General features: G+C 39.5%; 2 protein-coding genes across 2 annotated transcripts; both read right to left on the bottom strand.

Moving 5' to 3' along the window:
* Positions 1 to 2,590: 2,590 nt before the first annotated feature.
* Positions 2,591 to 9,834, bottom strand: polr1c (RNA polymerase I and III subunit C). Its single transcript, XM_018693477.2, has 9 exons — positions 9,702 to 9,834; positions 9,332 to 9,403; positions 9,121 to 9,228; positions 7,355 to 7,487; positions 6,117 to 6,248; positions 5,753 to 5,905; positions 5,291 to 5,440; positions 4,618 to 4,734; positions 2,591 to 4,171 (listed from the first exon to the last, which is right to left on the bottom strand). Exons 1-9 carry the CDS (start codon positions 9,771 to 9,773, stop codon positions 4,053 to 4,055), a joined length of 1,056 nt encoding a protein of 351 aa, XP_018548993.1. The 5' UTR covers positions 9,774 to 9,834; the 3' UTR covers positions 2,591 to 4,052.
* A 3,821-nt stretch (positions 9,835 to 13,655) lies between these two features.
* Positions 13,656 to 19,845, bottom strand: si:dkey-191g9.7 (uncharacterized). Its single transcript, XM_018693478.2, has 2 exons — positions 19,202 to 19,845; positions 13,656 to 16,569 (listed from the first exon to the last, which is right to left on the bottom strand). Exon 2 carries the CDS (start codon positions 16,560 to 16,562, stop codon positions 14,997 to 14,999), a length of 1,566 nt encoding a protein of 521 aa, XP_018548994.1. The 5' UTR covers positions 16,563 to 16,569; positions 19,202 to 19,845; the 3' UTR covers positions 13,656 to 14,996.
* Between the last annotated feature and the right edge of the window lie 1,960 nt (positions 19,846 to 21,805).

Consider the following 21,805-nt stretch of genomic DNA (forward strand, 5'->3'; position numbering starts at 1 on the left):
GACAGTTTGGAGAGCCTGTGTGTTTAAGTAGCATGAAAAACAGACTAAGCTCTATATTCTCTAGTATTTTCCAAATAGCTTCTTATGAACAGAGCTAGTAAACATAGGGAACTGGATTATTTAAAAAATCACTGCAAAAACATGGGCTGAACCAGAATAATGTTGAAACAATCTGTAAAAGGTTTCTCCCCCTCAGTGACAGTGAAATGTCTTAAGGGTCAGTTGAGATACCCTTTTATAAAGGATTTCTGAGATGTGAGGAATAAGCATCAGTGGTTAAAATTATTAATGCAACTTTTTGGTGGCCAGGTTGTAGGAGGAAACATCCTGCCCTGATATTTTTTGGAATGACCTGTTTTTCTTCTTGGTAGAAATGTAAAATGTGGTTGGACCTTCACTACAGTAATGACCAAACACAATCTGTTGTATTGCTCTTGTCCCTACTGAATACATCATTGAAACATTCACAGTGTAGGATTAAAAATATGTGAACCCCTAATGACTACAACAAAAGCTAAGGGGAGTCCGTTTGGACACGTTTGGAGGTGTGGGTTAGAGTTACTTTGACTTATAAAAGATTACTCAAACTTTGCAAATTAAGAGAAATATCTGCTGATGTGAACCATGCCTTACAAAAAGAGATCTCAGAAATGAACAATCAAGAATTGTTTATTTTAACAAAGCTGGAAAGAGTTATAAAGTCATCTCAAATAATTTAGATACTCATTAGTCCACAGTCACATAAACTGTATAAAAGGAGAAGATTTAGTGCAGTGGCTAGTCTCCCTAGAAGTGAGCATCCAGAAAGGATGTATGCCCACTTCAAGGGCAAAATGCACAGACGCTCAGTTAACCTAGCTGTAATGAGTCTACTATAGGAACATCATTTAACAGACAGGGTGTCCGTGGCAGGACACTCTGGAACGAGCACCTTGACACTTCACAAAGCTCCTGGGAAAATGTTTTGTGGACTGATGAAACTTGCAAAAAGGGCACTGCATACCAACATGAACACATCATTCCAACAGCAAAGTACAGTGGAGGGACCATCATCATTTGGGGCTTGCTGCATCTGGGCCTGGACAGTTCAGTATGAATTCCCATATTTATCAAGGTGTCTTACAGGATAGTGTCAGGGTGGCTGCCCACCAGGTGAAGCTCAGTAGAAGCTGAGTGATGCAGCAGGACAATGAACAATGAAGTGAATCCACTACAGACTGGCTTCAAACAAAGACAATCCTCCTTTAAGAGCCCAGATTTTAGCCCAACAGAGATGCAGTGGAGCGAGCTCAGTGAGCTGTTCACACCAGACATCCTGAGAACATGTCGGAGCTGAAGCAGTTCTTAAGGAGGGATGGTCCAGAATTCCTCCTGAACGTTGAGCAGATCTGATCCACAGCTACTGGCAGGGCCTGACTGAGGTTATTACTGCCAAAGAAGGTTCAACCAACTGTTGAATCAAAGGGTTCACTTTCTTTTTCCACCAGCACTGTGAATGTTTAATGGATGCCTTTTATAAAGACATGACTATAATTTGAAAGGGGTTCACATACTTTTTCTTGCCACTGTATTAACAGTTAAAACTGGATACTTGAGTTATTGAAAGAACCATGATTTATTTATCAGGTATACCTGCTGATGATGAACCACCTTTTGCTGATTGCTCATTAGAAAGAGAGACCTTGTCACTGTTTATTAACAACTTACAGTAACTATTAATGACTTGACTTCATTAACGTATCAGTAGCCAGAGAAATTGTTCACCATCTGGTAACCCAATGTTTTTTAACAAGGCTGACTAAAAAGGTATTAAATTTATCATTATCACTGATAAAGCCATAAGTTACAGCTTTTAAACACACTTTAATGGGTGACTCATTACTAAGTGCTACCTTGATCACTGATGGCACCCAGCACTGTCACTGAAAACAGATCTGATACATAAGTCACTGCTGTACTTGAATTGTGGAAAACTGAGCTGGAGAGGTCTCATACATCAAAGAGAGGTTTACCATCTCTTATCAGGTCCAGGTCTATTGCAGTCTTTTCTTTGGTATGGAGATAGACTGGAAATACTTAGTGAAGCAAGATGCAAGACACTAATGTTCTCCTCAATTAAGACTTAGTAGTGTAAGAAGTCAACAAAGAGTAAGTGACATGCAAAGAGTAAATTGCCTCTAAAAGAGTGGATGTTGCAGCAAGTTAATGATCGTAAATGAATATTGTGATTGAATGGTATTATCATTATTTACTGTATGATTCAAAATGATATATGTTAAATGTCACAGTGTAAGAGTAGATGTTAGTGTTCACTGCATGTAATGCATACTTTTGTATAATCCATATTAAAGCGTGAAAAAGACACAATTTTTTTTAAAAATGATACAAGGGAGAGTTAAGAAATAATGGCGCAAAGTCAAAGATAACTTTGTTTTTAAAAAATACAATCAGGCCAGGTCAGATGAGGACAGGGCCCTGACATGACCCTGTAAGCTGAAGTTGGCAAGGAAGAAAAGTCCAGGTGCTTTTCAGGAGACAGTGGCATATGACAATAAGTTAATAGTGTATTTTAATGAGGGGACCAAGGAAGGACAGTTAGACAAACCAATGTTTAATGGTGTATATTTAACAAACCAATAAAATGACCTAAGAGGCGTGGAAAGTCACAGCTGTATAAAAAGAGGGACAAGAGTCAGTATAGTTTGGAGCTCTTCAGGTGTATCATGTATGCACTGTGAACTGTTCTCTGGTTTCTTTGTCGACAAATAAACTCTGCTGCCTTGGACACTGCTCCTGATCATTTTTGGAACACCTGAATCAGGCTGAAGATTTCTGATCGCAGCTCAGTGGTTTGGGACTTCAAACCCAAATCCACATCGATTTCCCAGAGTCTGTCTTTAATAAATAGAAGAAACACCTACCAGCCTTTAAAAGTAGGCATGAAGCAGGAAAGTGATGCATATCTGCATTATGACAAGCTCACGGTCCCACCCCCACCCACAAAGAAACGACAAAAACTAGAAATCATCATACAAGACCTCCTGCTTCTGATGAATGCCTTTTCATTCATATTTTGTCCTATTAATCTATATGTACATATCTATACAAGATGGTCTTCAGCTTTGTCAAACATACTTCAAAAAACTCTCACCTTCAACTGTTCATGTTGCAAAATGAATTTTTACTCCTGTTGTATACCTGTTACCAAGCAAGAAATACATAATCTGTTCATCCGTATCAGAGCTTTCATAACCTCTTTAGGCTATTTAATGTCAATAGCACAATTCTTTTTCTTCTTTTTTTTAAATCAATGTAAGTATTGTGCTTCATTCTAGTTACCTGTGTCAGTAAATTAAGACCTGGCTTTCATTTCTGTATCTTTATTTATGCATATGGGATTAGTGGGAGGAATGTTTTCATAACTGGACTGAAAAGTTCTTTAATATTTTCTGGGTCAACTTTCTAGATAGTGCTATATGAAGACCAGCAGCAGAACATTTCCCTCTATCTACTGTATTTTTTTTCCCACCCAAGGATTGCAATATACAAAAATAGTGAGAAATGAAGCTGAAGTTGTTGGCAGCAGACACAGGCTGCCAGTGAACTGAGATCACACTGATATAATCAGGTCTATATGAGGTCTTTAAACTGAAAGAATATAACATATATTCTACATTCATCATGTATGCTTTTCATTATGTCTTATTATCTATTTTGTTTTATGTTATGCACAGATCCATACAAAATAATTGTCTGGACATTTAGATATTTTTGGTTTGCTTTTTTTAAATTCAGCATGTTTATTTAAGGAAAAAAACTTCAACTCAAGAGTGGTATAAAAACTAGAGACAGCAGTATATACATACTTACAAGCAGGTCTCTCAACCATGACAACATCAACAGTGTTGTTTTTATCAATGCAGCCAAGTCTCAACACAGCCATTCCACTGAGAGCGCCATGTCACACATCCAAACACTTATATGGCATGGCACTGTGGCATATTTCAACACCAGGTCCTCTGTGGTGGGTCTGGGCATGCACAGTCGTCATTTCATTCCATGTCAGTAGAGTCCAGTTCACTGAGAAACCTCTGACACTTGGCCATGAGGACTTTGACAGCCTCTGTGACCAGAACATCTGGAGGCAGGATGCCAGTCGACTCCACTGTAACTGTGTGAGAAAGGAGATTCATGAATGCATATACAGTATAATGAAGTAATACCGAGCAATACAGACTGCTGTATAGACATGCATTTACACATTCCTATTTCACTACAACAGAGATTTTTTTTAAAGGAGCAATCTACAGAGTCACATGAAAACATTAATATTGATTTCTTCTCATCTTGCTGACTGAGCTTTAGATGTGTTTTCAAACTTTATGCTAAGCTGTCTCCTGGTGGAAGTTTCATATGATCATACTGATGTAAGTGGTTTGATCATCTCTTTTCACTCTGACAAGAAAAAAAAATGTGCTTCTCAAAACATCAAACTATTCCCTTAAGGGGAGCACTGGGTTTCATTGTTTTCATTTCCTATAGATATTTTTACACTGCACAATCTGAAGTCTTTGAAGCAGTTTGCACTGTATATGTAAACAATGTATATGAACGTACAGATGAAGTGGTCTCGCACTCTTCCCAGTTTCACCATGTTCTTCAGGTCATCATGTCGGAGGACTTCCCTGCTGCAGGTATCCAGGCGACTGTTCACTACTTTCGCAACCTTTTTCCCTGAAGTGGACAACACAAGGAAGAAGAGGATTACATTTACACAATGTAAGGACTCACTGCAGACTAACACAATCATGTATCTCCTCTGCCACCCTAACATCCTTCCAATTTTGCATGGGCACAGCTGGACTGTATAAAACAGACAGCAGAAATCTACATCATATAAATGATCATAGGGTGAGAACGTACTATCATGACTGGACAACATAAATATAATAACATTAAAGGTGCCCTGTGGAGCAACATTTATTTTCACATTACATTACTCACCAAAATGCACTGTGTTTATCTTTGAGGTCAAATAAATGTTATGAGCATTTCCTTTCTCAGAAAACATTTGCAAACATTTCTTTGAGTTTTAAAACTGTATTCTTTACAGCCACGTTTACTCGAACGCAGGCTTCTTTTCTGCCTTTACTGGTACACTGTTGCAGATCTTGGATTACCATGGTACATGTCTGCAGCATACTGTCCTTAGACTAACAGTTACATCATGCAGTCTACACACTCTGGGTTTCTATTCAATTATAGATTGGTCTGGTTACTTCTCTCTTACCATTAACATCTTCCAGGTCAATAACTCCTCGTGAGAAGCAGCGTTTTAAACGCTCTGCCTTTTCTCCCTCCACTGGCTCCAAGAGAGTGATCTCTGGCAGAAGGCGGTAACTGGCTGTGGCCACTGGAGAGAACTTTGCATGGTCCTTACCTGAGCACAAAGCAAATACTGACAACTAAACATTAGGGTGTCTGGACTGATAACAAAGGTCATGTTGTATGTAAGCTGTGTCAAAGCTTGCAGTCTACTGGCCATTTCAGGCACAATGCAACAATGGCACCATTATTTCTGGTGACTTGTGCACACATACAGATCTCTGGTCAAGAATTTATTTCCATGCTTTAGCACTTTTATATATTTTGCAACACATACAGGCCAGTACAGTACACTTCATACTAATTTAAAACGTTCATATCTTTATCTTCTGCACTGAGCTATGTATCCAGACACTCAAACTCTTACCAATTCCTTTGACACAGTGCATAAGAATGTCCAGCTCCTGTCCTGGTCGTAGCTGAGCTATCAGGATGTCATCATGTACGGGTCCAATGCTGGAGTCTGCAAACACATCTGCTTGGTTCCCAATGGGGACCCACTTTATGTCCCTTGAATAAACTGAGACAAGACAGCATGGGCCAATCACATTAATGTTTGATCTTCAGAGATCTTCTTGTGTCAGTGCCTTGGAAAATTCCTCTCATCTGACTAATTATTTTCAACAATCACTCATTTGTTAGTGTGCCCTGCTGACAGATGCTGTTTGTATATCCACACGTGCAAATAATACAAGTAATCATTCATTCATTTGGTGTCATCTGAAACCTACCCATGTGGTTCAGATACAGCTCTCGTGGGTCAGAGGAGTCTTTGCTGGCTCTGGGGTTCCTGCTGCATTTAATCTTCAGCTGCAGTTGAATTGTGTCTATTTCTGATCCTTCTTCCTCTGCCAACTCTTCACCTGGAGTAAAAAGCATTCACTGGTGGGTCCATCTCATTAAGGCCAGGTTTGAGAGGGATGGGAGTTTTCAATGTAAGAGACATCATGCAGACATGCAATAGAGACATGATGGTCAACTCTATTTTTTTTTACCATTTTTACCATCTTTACACCAAAGATCTAAAGTCACATCTATATTAAAAATATACCTACAAAAGGGTCACGAGGATCTTCAGATGCTCTGTTGCTACTTTTCAATTTAAAAGGAAAAAAAAATGCTTGTCTGCCAGGTTATAACAGTGGTTGGAAAAGAATAATTCTTCGCTATACCTGGAGAAAAGAATTTGCTGTGATAGAACTGGGTTTGGTGAAAAATTAAACAGGATTTTTGGACCATTTTGAAGTGGTCTGGATGAAAATATGAACTCTACATCTTACTTTTTTCTCACTAACATCACAGGTGAAGATGTTAAGAATTTGACTGCTGTCTGTGAATATTTTGGTGGAGCTTAAAAAAAGCAAACAAAAAAAAAAAGACATAATATAAAAGCTTGACAATATCTTTTTTTTTTTGCAAAATCAACAGCAGAGTATTTGTGGTAGTTTTGGGTTCCAATAGTCCCATACCAAATCCAATTTCTGGTTGCCAAACCCAGATTTACAAAGCAAACCAATGGCAGATAAAATCAGCTGTAGCACATTAGCATTAATTCTGCAGGTAACTTGACCAAAAGTCAAAATGAAACATGCAAGTAGAGTAAGAGGGAAGTATTCTACTACTGCTCTCTAACATCACTGTGTGTTCACGGGCATACTGTATATTTTTGCAGTGAGGGATGATCACATAAATTTTCATTCATATCATATCAATTCTGCTTTCTCAGCCAACAAACATCTACCGATTTAAACTGAATATCTGAGATTTAGGTCTTTATGACTTTATTTACATGCCAATGTTAAAAGCTAAACATAATTATATTCCATGAAGAATTAATATTAAATTTGAAAAGCAGATTCAATACAGGATTCAATACAGGATACTCATCTGCCTTTTAGTGACACATTACAGCTGAATAAAATGGGAGCACTGTGGTCATTTGAGTGAGTGGTTTACTGTGTTGTTTTACCAGTGTTCCTGTACTCAAACAGGCGGGGGTCAGCTTTGATGGGGATGAGGCCTAATCTGTGGGCCAGGACTTCATCCTGGACGATGGATGTGTTGTTATAGATAAACACCTTCTCTATGGCCATTGTAGGTACCTATAAGAAACAATAATAAAAAGCTTTCACTATATGTTTGCACAAAATCTGAAACATCAAGACTCAGATTCTACACATCAGGCTTCATAGAAACAAACAAAACCGGGCAGAAAAAGTGGTATATCAACCTTCAAAGGCAAAAAAACTTCTACTAATTGTATGAATAACATAATAGTGACACTGTACATGAGGACAAACATTAAGGGAAATTAAAAAAAAAAAACTTTCATTTAACTAGGAGAATGCCAATGAAATTAAGAATCAAGACAGGCAGCAGCACAAAATAAATACACAAAGTTGTAGACAGAAAAAAAAACAATGGACAACCTGAATGAAAATGAAAAAACAAGCACAAGGAAGCCACATTTCATAATTTCAGCTATGTAACCAGGCAAAATTAAAAATAACAACATCTTTGGGAATCTGCCTCTATTTCTTTCTTTTTTTTATTTAATTGTATTTAAAGATAGGTGCAGAATACACACAGAGAGTGTGTGTGTGTGCCTTTTCTGTGTGATGCAGATGTATATGGATTACCTTATATATAAAGGTGTACCAATGACAGAGCCTAAGATTGTGCAGAGCAGGCCATCCTACCCAACTTTGGTACTTAACCTCAGGGAAGCATGGTAAGCTGTATGTGTATGAAGACACTGAACAGACATATGCATATAAAACATCAGCATAGTCCAGTAAACATCAAAAAAGTGGCAGCAACAAGTTGCTTTTTTACATCAAAAGAGAAACACAACTTATTCTGGAAGTAACAAATAGCCTGAGCTTTTTGACTTGGTGCAGCACATGTGGTTTAAAGGTAAGAGAGTCACCGATCAAAACATACAAATATTTATGAGAATTAACCAACTCACTTCCCTTAGTGAAATAGAGTTGACCACTAAAGGGATAACTTATCAATATACCTAGAGCCAGTTAACAGTATATGTCTGTATACGTTGCATTAAGAACAAGTTTCAGCTCAAATAGGGAATTATGAAGAACAGTAAAAGCATTTTGCAAGCATTCAACGGCCTGTACAAGAGTCGACTTAGAGCAGTATATAACAGTGTCATCAGCTTAAAAATGAAAATTAGCAACCAATACATTTTGACTCAAATTATTCATAAAAATCAGAAACAAAAGTGGACCTAATACAGTGTACCCTGTGGTACACCCTTGTGGATGAACACAGTATCAGTACATAGACCAACATATCTAATACACTGAGATCTATTACTAAGGGAGTTTGAGAAACTGCTAGTTCAGAGTCTCCTCTGTTAAAAAGTCTAAGTTTTAGAATATCATGGTCAGCTACATAAAATGCTTTGGACAGATCAATCAGCACATTTCTGACTGCTGGAAATACACTCGAACTAAAAAATACTCCAAATACACAACACAAACAAATAGGGAAAAAATACAACCATTCAACCAAATCAAGCCCATTACTCACCCTTGCATCCTGAAGCACTTCTTGAGTAGAAATTCTTTCCCCATTAGTATAGGTGTCTTTCTTATGTGCTGCCTTTGTGGATTTGGAGTATATTTCCCTAGTGTTTCTTTCAGTTTTGCATGGGTGTCCTAAGGAGCTGCCCAATGACACAGATGATAAAACATGACTGAATGTGAATCCCACCTCTGCTAGTAAGATCCTCCTGAAGGCATTGGCGATAGCTGCGTCTATCCCCACCATGTCAAACTCCATACTGCTCTCATCCAGTTGCACTACGTCAATTCTGAAGTTCTGCAAACAGTCAGGAGATCATACAGTCAACTCCTACATCACTTTGATTCAGTGCTCACTGATTCACACTTGACATACATACATAACACTTCACCTAGTTTACCTTTTGAAATTTTTCCATATCCCAAGAGTCATCATAGCCGGGGTAGTTCCCGGGAAAATCTGTCGTATGAACCTAAAAACAGCAAACAATCAATCGATTAATCAATCATTATAATAACAAAAGGCGTCAGGCAACAATCTGGTGTTGTTACGGTTACTTTAAACGGTCAGTGTATTTGTGCAGTGGTATTATACACGTTACACCAGGAACACTGACATGGCTTATACTGTCATAAACACTGAGTATTCCCTCAGCTCGTGTCAAACGCGTAACACGGTAACATTGGAGCTTTATACACGAGCTGACCGTCACATGCGGACGTGGAACAAGTGGAACATGTTATAAAAACCACTGTTAGAAAGTGACTTACATTTTTCACTCCAAATTCTCCAAGTATTACTCGATTCCGAATCTCATCCACGTTCTTCATGGTCGCAGCCATTTTGTCACCTTCTTTGCTTTACTCCGCCCACGCTTCCGCTCCGGTTCCTCCTGCGTCATCACAGCGCTGTGTTCACATCTACCGGGCCCCCCTCGTCATTACTTTGTATTTACTGTGTTCGCACTACAGTCTGTGAGGGGATACTCAGTGTGCTTTGATCGGTTTTAATTATGGACGTTGTTTTTTTGGAACTGAAGTACTTTTTGTAAGCATGTGAAAATGTTTTCCCCTTGTATTTACGGTATTACCAGTTAAAGACGTTGAGTCTGTTTTACAAATAACTGTTGTGAATTTCAAAGATGATCTTGTAATAACATTGTTTAACAGATTATTGATATTTAGACAAAGCAGCAGCAAACAGGTCTCAGAAGAAGCCATTTATGGATCATTAGGACATCATTATTATCAGTATGATTAGCAATGGGGTAGTGTGCGTGCCTTAATGACTTTAAATATAATCTATAACTAGATTCCATTTATATTATGAAACAGTTTACTGAGAATGAGAGTGAATGTTGCTGTTAAGTGGCACGATAGTCTTCAACTGTAACAAATTTAGAAACTTTGTACAACTCTGAACAGCATGGCCTACACACTGAACCATCACATTTCACTAAGACAAAATCACCACAGAGTTTCTGTGATTTTATTGCTGGCATCAAGATTTGGGCAGATTCCTCTTTGATACAATTAAAACAACATTTTAACAACACTCCCAACTGACAAACACACAAGTGGACATTCCGTGTTAATTCTTGTCTGAAACCTGATATATGAATATGGAGAGCCTTTAACAGTGGTTACTAATGCAGTTATTCTCAAATTCAGTTGTAATGTATGAGGCAGCACACAGAGAATCAGAGAAGGAATAGTACAGAGTAAAAAAATCCCTCCTTGCTTAACACTGCCAAGCTGCTCATTTTCACAGACGTTCTTCATGTCACAGTATGAACAGAAGAATGAAAGAACAGAAGAACTCACACATTATATGACAAGGATTTGAGACTACACAAAGTGAAAATATTTGATGTCAGCATTGCTCTACTGTAACATTGCGTTGTCCACTGTAATGGTAACTTTTGTTATTTTGCATTCAGAGAGTAAAAATACAATGTCAGATAAAAAGATCCAGTTTCATCTCTGTATATCCAGTAAACAGATCCACCAACTAAGGTTTTGTTGTAGTACAATTTTGGTCAGAACTGCAACCCCATTAACACATATTGATTCTTCTTTGATGGAGCTAGGTGAGCAGGCTACTTCCAGTCATTGTGCTAAGCTATGCTGAACACTTCCATGACCTATTTATTTCTATACTGGACATACAGAGAAGAAACTGATCTACATCTTCTCATTTAACTTCTCACAATGTCACACAGTCCATTTAAACTTCAGGGGAATAATCCACTTGGTTTTAAATAGCCTCACATTCAACTAAGACAACAGCAGGGTTGATGACTTTTTATATTCTCTAGAAGTGAATTCAACACCACACAAGAGACAGAGAGGAAATATGAATTGATGGGAATCACTGAAGAAAACGGATATACATTCAGTGTCAGTTTCACAAGTTAAAGTCAGCATTAAATAGCAATACATGTTAGTTGTTGATATATACTGTAGTGTCATATATGGTGAACTAAAATGTATGAAAACAATTCATGGGAAATAAACTAAATGTATGTTCTTAAGAAACAACCTAAACCTAAACTTGACCTCAACCTCTGGAATGAATTTATGGGTTATATGCTTTTTTTCTAATTAAAATGTCATGGAATCATTCAGAGTAACTGAAGGTGAAACATACAATAAAATCTCTGACTGGATTTTCATCCAGTTGCAGGGATGCTGCTGTCTTCAGTCTCCTGTCTCATTCTCCATTTAACTATCAGCTTGTGTTTAATAGTGGGAATATGACACTCTAGACACAATCACATTTTATTCATTGTTTAATCGCTGTTTCAGTCACTGCAATGAATCCCACTAATGAATCTCATTTGTGTGGCTCTGATCTGATCTATTGTCTTTGCTGAATAAATCTGTAAAGATGAAAAGCAAAATGAATTACTTCACTTAAATGTTCAAAACATACAAAAAAGTGTGATTTACGTGTTTTATACCACCTACATTATGTACTTTCCCGTTACTTCACCAAACATCTTCTAAGCTGATACATCTGTATCAGGTATTCAGATGTGAGAATAAAGTGGGCGGTGGAGTTGATTAAGGCCTGGACTATAAATATGTTCTACTGAGTAATATTTCATGTTTTCAATGATGCATTCAATAATACTTTTACTGGGCGTATTCATAGATCTATGGTTTCATCATAAATAACATTCACCTGTGTAAATATTATATCCCAGAATAACAACACTAACACGTATTGGACCAACACTGCAGCTGATTGTGATGTAGCTAGTCTTGGAGACAGATGTGGTTTCAGTTCTTCCTGATGCTAGTGGAAAGACTATGGGGTCATGAAAATACATCAGCACTGAGACTGAAAAGTGGCTGATGATATTCTCCTCTACTGGTATATGCCATTCATGTTCATCAATCAGATATCACTCAAAACTGGCCTATGCAACTTCATGGCATGTATCCATTAGATTTTAATATTTCCTGTGCCAAAATGTGAAATTATGGCCTAACAGTGGTGTTAATCACACAATAAGCAGGCCACCAATATCACCAGGAATCATCCTCTGGATATTCACAGCAGATGTCATTCTAATCTGCCCAATATTTGCTAAGATATGTTGTATGATTATGCAGGTAAAAGTAATGAACTTCATTTAATATTCCAATATTAGCATTATAGACTGAGTGAAAAGCAGATACAGTCACTCTTCAAAGTCATGTAACAAAATACAATACCCAGGTTAAATGTAATACATTTAGACCAGATGAAACCAGTTATCCTCCATTTAGACCATTTTGCCTTTTTAATGACATCTATGTATGACTGTAGAATGGAAAATACAGATGTACCATTAACAGGGTGAAATATCCACCACTGACACATGTACCTGTTGCTTTCATATGTTTACAGGAAAACTGCCCAAGATTATACTGACCCACGAAAAGTTTCTATGTTAAGTGGAATATATCTATGTCTATATTATCTATATGCATATGTCTTTAATCTCAATAGAGCTGTGAAACATGATTATTTCAACATCAACATTTAAACAAGAAAATCAACAATTCTATGGTATTTGAAAGTGATCAGTTTAAAGAATCTGCCCTTTCTGATAGATTTCTCTCCTGTGCTGTCAATAATCACAACAAATAAACACAATAATCAATAATCCTCCACAGAGCAGTGAGAAATGGTACTAATGTGCTATAAGATAGGAAAAAGATGAAATTATATAAGTATATTACTGTACAATGAGTTAAATAAGTTTAAATATCATTTATATTAACTTATAAGCAATGAGGAAAGTGAGTGAAATAAATGAATTGTTAGTGTATTTATTTAATGCACTTGGATCCTGCTCTTACCCAGTGTCAACTAGGAGTGGGTCAGTCCTTCCTATCTTTTGGCCCATGATTCTAGGGTAGGCTGTGTAGCTAATGGATGGATGGAAACAAATATAAACCTTGTTTAAAAATCAAGTTGAACAATGTATCAAGTGTAGTATTTATTTCTGTATCATTTATTCTTTTTACTCAGGTGATTATTAGCTTTTCCATCAGACTGAATCACACCTAACTCACTGAACACAGCCAACCATACAACTGTTGATACTTCTGTTTATGTTGTTTATTGTTACACAGAAATGATGCGACCAAAGTGAGTCCCATTTTCACAGGTGATCATGAAATGTCTCTAAAGCACTCAATTTTCCAAGAAAATTGAATTTGAGTCCAGTATTTTTCTTGTTTTTTTTGAAAAATAGCTTGAGCACATTTTAACACATAAAGTAACTTAACTTGAAGAAAATTACATATAATTCAAATACCAACACAGCCAATATTAGAAGTAAAGAAGAATGGAACATGTGATACTTCATTATCTACTGGACTGGATGAAACTTAGCTTGTCGCTGTGTGTACGCTCTACTCCCACAAAAATCCAGTCTAAAATGGCTGAAGATTTTCCAGTGTTGTTAATCTCTCTGTATATTTGGTAAAAAAAAAGATTGATCACGCCCTTTTTCTATGCTCATACAAAAAAAGAAGAAAATATATTATTTCAATCACATCCTAAACCTAAAAAAAAGCAAAAGAAAAAAACAAAAACATGAATGAGACCTATGATAAATATACAGGAAAGGAAGATGTACGGAATCTGTAGCTTCAAGAGTTTAAACCATGCTTGGGAAATACAGAAACACGTTAGTATTGAGATATGACCATCACTCACTCAATAACAGACTGCCATCTTGTTTTCATAGTCTGAAAACACACAATACATACATTTACTTTGCAGTCCACAAGGTATGGAACTCCCTTCCAAAGGACATGATCAATCTGTTTCCATTGTCAGATACAGGTGAGTTCATCTGTCCACTACTTTTTTTTGTCTTCCAGTATTACTTCCTGGGGGAGAGGTAGGAGAAGGAGAAGCAAGAATGCAGTGGGAGGTTAAACTGAGATTTGGGGTTAGGCCTAGCTACTGTTTAAAGGGTAGGTTAAGGTTGGTTATATGCTGGGCTAGGGTTGAGTTGAGGCAACACTGTATTTACATTTTTTCACAGCATCACATTTTATTCACCATCCCACACATTCATTAGAAGCTTTACAAGAGTCATATTTAGTGCAGGACTGTATCAGATTGCTTTACACTGTACACTGATGTTGTTTTTCGGTGTCAGTGCCCTGTAAGTATTTTATTATGAAGATCCACCTACATGGAGCAGCCCTTTGAAAACACTGGCAGTGAACAGCTGCAAGAATCCCATTTTCAATGGTTGAAATATTGAACTTTAAACAATAAATGATGGAATATAAATCACTGGTTAGTTTATCATTCATTTCCTTTTCAGCATTTTTTCTTTTGATTTCAGTGTACATGATAATAAATCTAATCTTTAATTATAAGACATCATTTCACATGAAGCTTTTCTATTGCAGGTCATTCTGTATGCAGATTATTCTATCTTCCATAGACCTGATCAGATGGGTGACATTTGAGGCTGAGGCTATGAGTAGCCATACTGGCTACTGAACACAGTATTCAGGTACTGTCCTGTCCATCTGTCAGCTAGTTAGTCAGTCCACAGCTGTAGTGGTGCGAGTGCAGCAGGTTCGGATGGAGCCTATCATTCTGCTCCTTTTTCTCTGACAGGAGGTGTTCCCGCTCTGCCGGGAGGTGTTGGTATTCTGGCGTGACAGCTTGGCTGCACGGCTCGCTGTCTCCTTGATCTGCAGCTCCAGGTGTCTCTGGATGGCCAGACCCAGCTCCTCAGGATCCACAGACGCCCCATACACCTCCCATGTCATTCCTTCCGCATCCCACTTCACCTCCTTCACTGGGGACTTAAGAGCACCACCTGATTTCTTGCCTCCATCACTGTCAGTGTTCGTCAGTGATGGAGTCTGGCTGCAGGAGGCCTCACCTCTGTTCTCCTCTGCCACACAGATCTGGGGGAACACATGAGGTGTGGCAGTCTGTCCTGTCTGTACCCCAACATCCCTCAGCTCTCTGTGGGCTGTCATAGTCCCAATGTCCCGGGTCATGGTTCTAACATGGCCAATGGGACTGCTGCAGCACTCCTCTCCACTGAAGTGTTTTTGGGTTTGTGGCCCAGCACCAGGAGGCAGAGAGCTGATCCAAGAGTAGTTGAGGTTGCAGCACCGCAGCAGATGTTTGGCATCCAGGCCAGTCTCACTAACAGAAGAGATGAGGCGAGGCAAGGTCAGGTGGTCCGTTACTGAAGGAGGCACCATCGCACGCTGCATGTCGCTTGGCTCTATGCCTGCCAGGCGTGGCAGCAGCTGGGAGGGGGCTGGGATGGGCTGGGGATGGCAGTAGGCAGCAAATGTGTCTTCAACACTGGCATGATGAATGTAAGAGCCATAACAGAGTGCCTTGTCACATTTAGGAAGAAGACGGTCTTTTTCTTCAACACCCTCCACTCTGACTGCCGCCTTGGGGGACGACATACAGACACACCTGCTTTGAGGCGGCTGCACACCACTCTCTCCACCGCTGACCCCTCGGCAAACAGTGGTGACAATGTTACACTGCTGCAGCTGCATGGGTTGCTTGCAGGCTAACATGGAGTGATTCTCAGCCTCTTGGATACTCTTATCTCTTCCATGGTAATCAAGTCCACCGGTCTCACTGTCTGGAGCCTGGGGGGGGCCTGCTTGTTTAAGCAGAGGTAAAGTGTCTGAGTGACTCCTGTGAACAGGCAGAGAGGCTGGCTTTATACTCTGTAGTGTCCTGCCAGCCTGAGGGGCGTCATCGGTTGCATTCATAACTGTCGTGTGATGATGTGAGACTGTATATGTCTCAGCTAGACTATGGGGGCGGCTTGAAACCCTGGGGGGCACACAGTGTTTAGATGCACTTTGTCCGTGTTCGCCAGGCTCTCCACTGACTCTCAGACTGCTGCAATTAGTTTCTCTGGTAGAAGGAGCTGCTGTACAGATCTCACTGACAACCTCCCTGACCTCCTCCGGACAGGTGTAACCTGGTCCTTCAGCCAGTCTGGAGGGTTTTATTGCCAGTGTGGAGGCATCAAAGACAGACTGACCAGAGAGGGTTGATCCCAAGGAAACAGTTCCCCCTTGATGGTACAGCTCCGACACAGGTTGCCTGGCCTCTGCCATGGAAGACCTTTAAGAAGAAATAAAACACAGTGTCTGGATGTTTCATACATGTTCAGCTCAGACACAACACACACAGAAGACAGAAAACCACATGTACTGACACTTCTGAAAGCAATTTTGTATAGAGTAGATATTTTCAATAAATATCATGAATCTACTTTTTAGTAAAATGGAGTCATAGTTTGGTTTAATCCATGTGACAAGCTGAAAAACTGTCCAGACAGTTCAGTCCCTGTTTTTCACAAATAGATGTCAAGGTTGTCACAGATTTAAGTTTGGGGTTTGGTTACTTTTGTCCTCTAGTCTTTATGGCCTCCACAATGGCATGGTACATAATAGTATGTACCTGTCACAGTCCTTGAGCTTCTTTCAGATACTTCCTACATTTTGCACTTTGTTAAACAAATATATTTGTTTAAACAAATATTGAATCCTTTCACATGGCATGTGAGTGTCTTTAAGTATTGCTCATTACAGCATCCCCCAGTGAACAAATATATCACTGAAGTTATATGAACAGTCAGGTTACATGTACATTTTTTCACTGTCACTGTTACTGAGATGACAGTGCTGCTCACAGTCCACTTCACAGAATAGCCTGTGAAGTGGATTGTGCATGTGTATTTCAAAAAGTCAGTATGCAAACTAAAAAAAATAGATCCACTGTGCAGTGCAAAAGAGGAGGAGCTACTCACAGCTGGAAAACATCAAAACTGATTGTGAACGGTGGTGAAACACCTTCAGGAGCAACAGTTGCCTTGTCTCTGTAAAGTTTAGTTGGGGATGTCACAGTGTGTATGTGGTAAATATGTAATAGTATAAATTACAGTGGAATTTAGACATAATAATCCTCCATATGTAAATTACAATGCTTTTAAAGTAAACTACCAATGCTTCTACACAAATTCATGTGATAAGTTAAATGAAAAATAAATTGAACTCATGATTATGAGCTCTGAAATAGTTCTGAATGGGAGCACTAGACAGTTTAAGTTAACTTTATTTAAATTAACACTGAGATAATGATAAAAGATTCACTTCTTCAAATTAAGATGAAGAGTGAAGTCTGAATGGGAGTCGAGATGCTGCTATTTACTGAGCTTTCTTGCAAAATATGTTTTATTTGACAAACAAAACGACTATGGGAAATCATCATTCTGAGCTGTGTGCTTGTATGCTGGTTTTAATGCTGAGGACTGCCATATGCACTCAAACCAAAACTGCTTTCTCCAAATCCATTCATATTGCTGCAACTGTTAACAGTTCATCTGTAATAAAACATGCAGGCAGTTCAACAAGAGGCTGGACTGGATCTCCAGGATAAAAGCACAGAGCAGCATTAGACAGGGCAACATCACAAAAGACAGTGCTCAAGCTACATGGAACAACAGTCCCACACCTCAACTGTGACCTGTGTTGCTGGCAATCTTTGTTGCTCGTCCTTGCCCATAAAATTTCATTTGTGGTGAGAAATCCTGGTCTAAGAGTAACATGCAAATTAGGGATTTTATAATGAAGGAAAACCCTCAACACACCTATCAACATCCTCTAAAGCTTACCCATCAACATGTTGTATTTTATTTATCTAATCTAATCTAGTGTATTCACAGAAACAGAAAAATGACAGTTTCTGCTTTTAGAGGAAGTCACATGCTGACAAACTACAGTTTATCCAATCGCCCAGTTTTTCTGTGCAGCACTGCTACCTGTAGTGCAGGTAGCCAAAAACAGCTGATGAGCACAGGTTTTGGTTTCAGAGCCATGGTACAGTACCAGACAACTTCACTGTCCACTGGACCCTGCACATAGTCACTGCCCTGACTGTAGTTCAGCAAGAAATAATTCCCCTGACAAAACACAAAATGTAACTGTAAGTGTAAGTGTAACTCGTTTGTGTACAGATTAAACAAGCGAGACGACAGGTGTGGATCAGCGAGCTTCAGAGGGCTTGGCAGGTGTATATTTGAACACTGGACAGAGCCAGGCTAGTTTAGCATTAAAACTGCTTCCAGCTTCCTTTACATTAAGCTAGGCTAACCATGTCCTGACTCCAGCTCTGGACCTAACACACAGACAAATCAGTGGTATTGTTCTTCTCATCTAACTCTCAGAGAAGGTCAATAGGTATACTTTGAAGTATGTTTAACTGTTATTTTAAAAAATAGTTGCAGGGTGATTCTGATGATGTGAATAGTTGTCCAGGTCCAGATCACATCATATGAACATATGACATGAAGTGAGTCACAGGATTCAGATAGCAACAAGTCAGTGCTTACTAACAGTGCCGAGTCTGAAGGTGTGTCGAATCCCTGCATGTAGTGTGTCACATATTTCAGCCTGAATTTTGTACATGTAATCTTTTGTCAGATGCTGTTTAGGATGCTAGATTAAATTCCAGTTTTGGAATACAGTTTAAATTGAGTGAATTCTGGCACACACAGACAACAGGCATGGCTTCTGACTCATTCAAGGAAACGACGTGCAGTGTCTCTTGGTGCTAAAATTACCCCAGGAAGTGGGCTGAGCCCCTGAAACAGAACCATCACAACCTTCTACACACCCCTCTCACAATCAGATACACATCCATAAACACAAACTGATGTTCAAACAGATTTGAACGCTTTCATCCACCAGCCTACCTTTCACAGTGATCTACTTGCTGCTGAGGTTCTATACTCCCCTCTTTCCCTTTCGGATGAATCGGGTGATGGGTGCAGCTCCTTAGGAAGCCTTCATCCTCCTCCCCCTCCTCTTCACATCCACAGGTGACCTCTCCCTCCCTCTCTGTCTTTAACTCCACATCATTCACTGAGCTGCCTGAGATCTCTCTTTGCTCTCCTCCACAGCCTCCTCTTTTCTTTCTCCTTTGTCTCAGCAGCCCCCGGCTGTGCACAAGATGGAGGAGACCTTGAGATAATCCTCTCCTACATCTGATTACAAATGTGAGGGTGCAATCTTCAAATCCCTGCTCTGTAACGGAGATTCGAGCCGGTTAGTGGTTGGCTTATCCAGCTGTAGTGGGAGACGGATGGAGGGGGAGGGGGAATGATAATGAGAAGAGATAGTCAGAGAGCCAGCGTCATTGTCCCTCCACCTGGGAAGAGGGGAGCAGGGCTGATGCATGAATGAATGTGTGCACTAGAGAGAAAACAAAGAAAACAGCGCCCTGTTTCTCTTTCTTTGGCTCTGTTTTCCACTCATTCTTTTTACCCTCACTCACATACACTCTCAGTTCCACTGTTCCACCTCAGTTACTGCTGTAGTTTCACACTCTCTGTCGTTCTCTTGCTCAACCTCCCTGCCACCCTCCACCAACACCAACCCACTCTCCATCACTATCACTGTTGCTATGGAAACTGCAATACTCAGTGGGCCTCTGTGTGTGTGTGTGTGTGTGTGTGTGTGTGTGTTTGGTTTTTTTTCATGCAACAGTGAGACAACAGACAGCCAAAACAAATCAGCTGGGAACTGTTCATGTTTGTGGTTGACTTAGCCGCAGCCAATTTCACGTCACTTCACTGTTTTTCATTTTCATATATGTCAGAAGACATAGAGGACACAAATGACGGTGATGCTGTTATGTTACCAGATGGCTGCCACACACTGGAGTTTAGTTTGCCACTACCTGCTTTTCAGGAGCAGGAAAATCAGAAAATCTCAATTTGGTCAGAAGGGAGGAGGCCTGGAGCATAGCTGGGATCGGCTGGTGGTAGCTGCCATGGCTGAGATTCTTGTCAATCATGCAAATATACATGCTTGTCTTGTAATAAGGCCAGACACATTCACCTCTGTTCACAAATTGACCTGCCCTCATCACTTGAGAGAGTTCAGTCTGTTTGAATGTTGACAGGTGAAATCGCAAGGCTTTCCACTCTCCAGTCATCTGGAGAGAGGCGGTGGGACTGACCAGGAATTTATTTCTATTTTTGTTTTGGAATTTCAGGTGAAGGAAAATCAGCAGTAGAGAAGGAACCATGCTGACCACCCTGAGTGAAAGGACAGTGACAAATCGTAATGACCACAAAATGAATTGTGTAATGAAGTTCTCTCCTCAGGCACATTTGGATCTAAACCAGAGTGGAGAGGGGAAGTGGGTGGTTCTGTGATGAGCTCTGCAGCACTCTCACCTCCAGCTCCTGTACTGAACGTTTGGTGGACATTTTGCAGATAGGATACTCGTATCAAGGTTTTAACCATTCATTGCATGAATCTAGTTTAATGGGGTGGCTCTGCTCATGTGATGCCCTGGTGCAAATGTAAACAAGCTTGTCACAGACTGTCCCTGCCTCTGAGTGCACAGAGGGAGTGTCATGTCATTTTAACCCTTAAACAGTACTGACATTGATACAACTGATAGAATTCTCTGCATCCAGACTATATGAATATGTTGACAGCCCTAAACTTTGGTAATGTGAGATATATATTGCCTTTAACTGTATATAGATATATACAGTTAAAGGCAAGGCAACTTTATTTGTACAGCACATAGAAATTTAAAATGGTTAAAAGAGAGACAAGAGTAGAATGCAAAATAAAAATGTAAGAAATGAGAGATTATTTATTATCACTAATAAAAGGCAGTGGTGGACAGAAAGCTTTTCAGCCTTGATTTAAATCAACTGAGGTCTCCAAAAACAGTTACTTTAGTTTTGTCTTTGTTTAAATGAGGAAAATTCAATACATCCATCGATGATTTGTTCAATGCACTTACCCAGAGCTATAGTCCCTTGGTCCTTCAAGTACGTTTCAAACCATTTTAGTACGCCAGTTCTGACAGTTCTGCCACTGTCAGTGTTTTAGTGGATGTCACTGAAGATCTTAACCAGTGCAGCCTCAGTGCTGCAAATCCTGATATCAAATCAGTTGTTCAGTGTAAAATCAGAGATTTGATATGGGCCTGCAAATGTTTATTAGTGACGTGTCTCCATTGTTCTCCATTGCTCATTAAGAGTGGCTTAATGATGAAGTTTTCAGGGCCTGTGGGAAATCACCTGAGAGAAGAGACGTGGTGACAATTTGCAGAAGGTCTGAGACAATCCTGTTGGCAGAATATCAAGGCAGCAGGAGGATGATTTCAGATGTTGTAGAATGTCATCCAAGTTTTTCTGGTTGATAGGGTCAAATTGTGTCATGCTACTTGAATGGACTTTAAGTCGATGCAGGGGCAACACATTTTGTGCCTGATATGGAAGCACTTGGAATTTTCTCAGTGAAGAACGAGGCAAATGTGTGGGAGTGGGAGG

This window comes from Lates calcarifer, linkage group LG16_LG22 (genome assembly GCF_001640805.2).
Source record: "Lates calcarifer isolate ASB-BC8 linkage group LG16_LG22, TLL_Latcal_v3, whole genome shotgun sequence".
NCBI lineage: Eukaryota > Metazoa > Chordata > Actinopteri > Centropomidae > Lates > Lates calcarifer.

What these genes read in the sequence shown, in the direction of transcription:
- polr1c (XM_018693477.2), bottom strand. Translation starts at nt 9,773, where the DNA reads ATGGCTGCGACCATGAAGAACGTGGATGAGATTCGGAATCGAGTAATA. An exon ending in GAGAATTTGGAGTGAAAAAT is followed by an intron (nt 9,404 to 9,701) that starts GTAAGTCACTTT and finishes TGCTGTTTTTAG; the next exon opens with GTTCATACGACAGATTTTCC. An exon ending in AGTGCGAGACCACTTCATCT is followed by an intron (nt 4,172 to 4,617) that starts GTACGTTCATAT and finishes TTTCTCACACAG; the next exon opens with TTACAGTGGAGTCGACTGGC.
- si:dkey-191g9.7 (XM_018693478.2), bottom strand. Translation starts at nt 16,562, where the DNA reads ATGGCAGAGGCCAGGCAACCTGTGTCGGAGCTGTACCATCAAGGGGGA.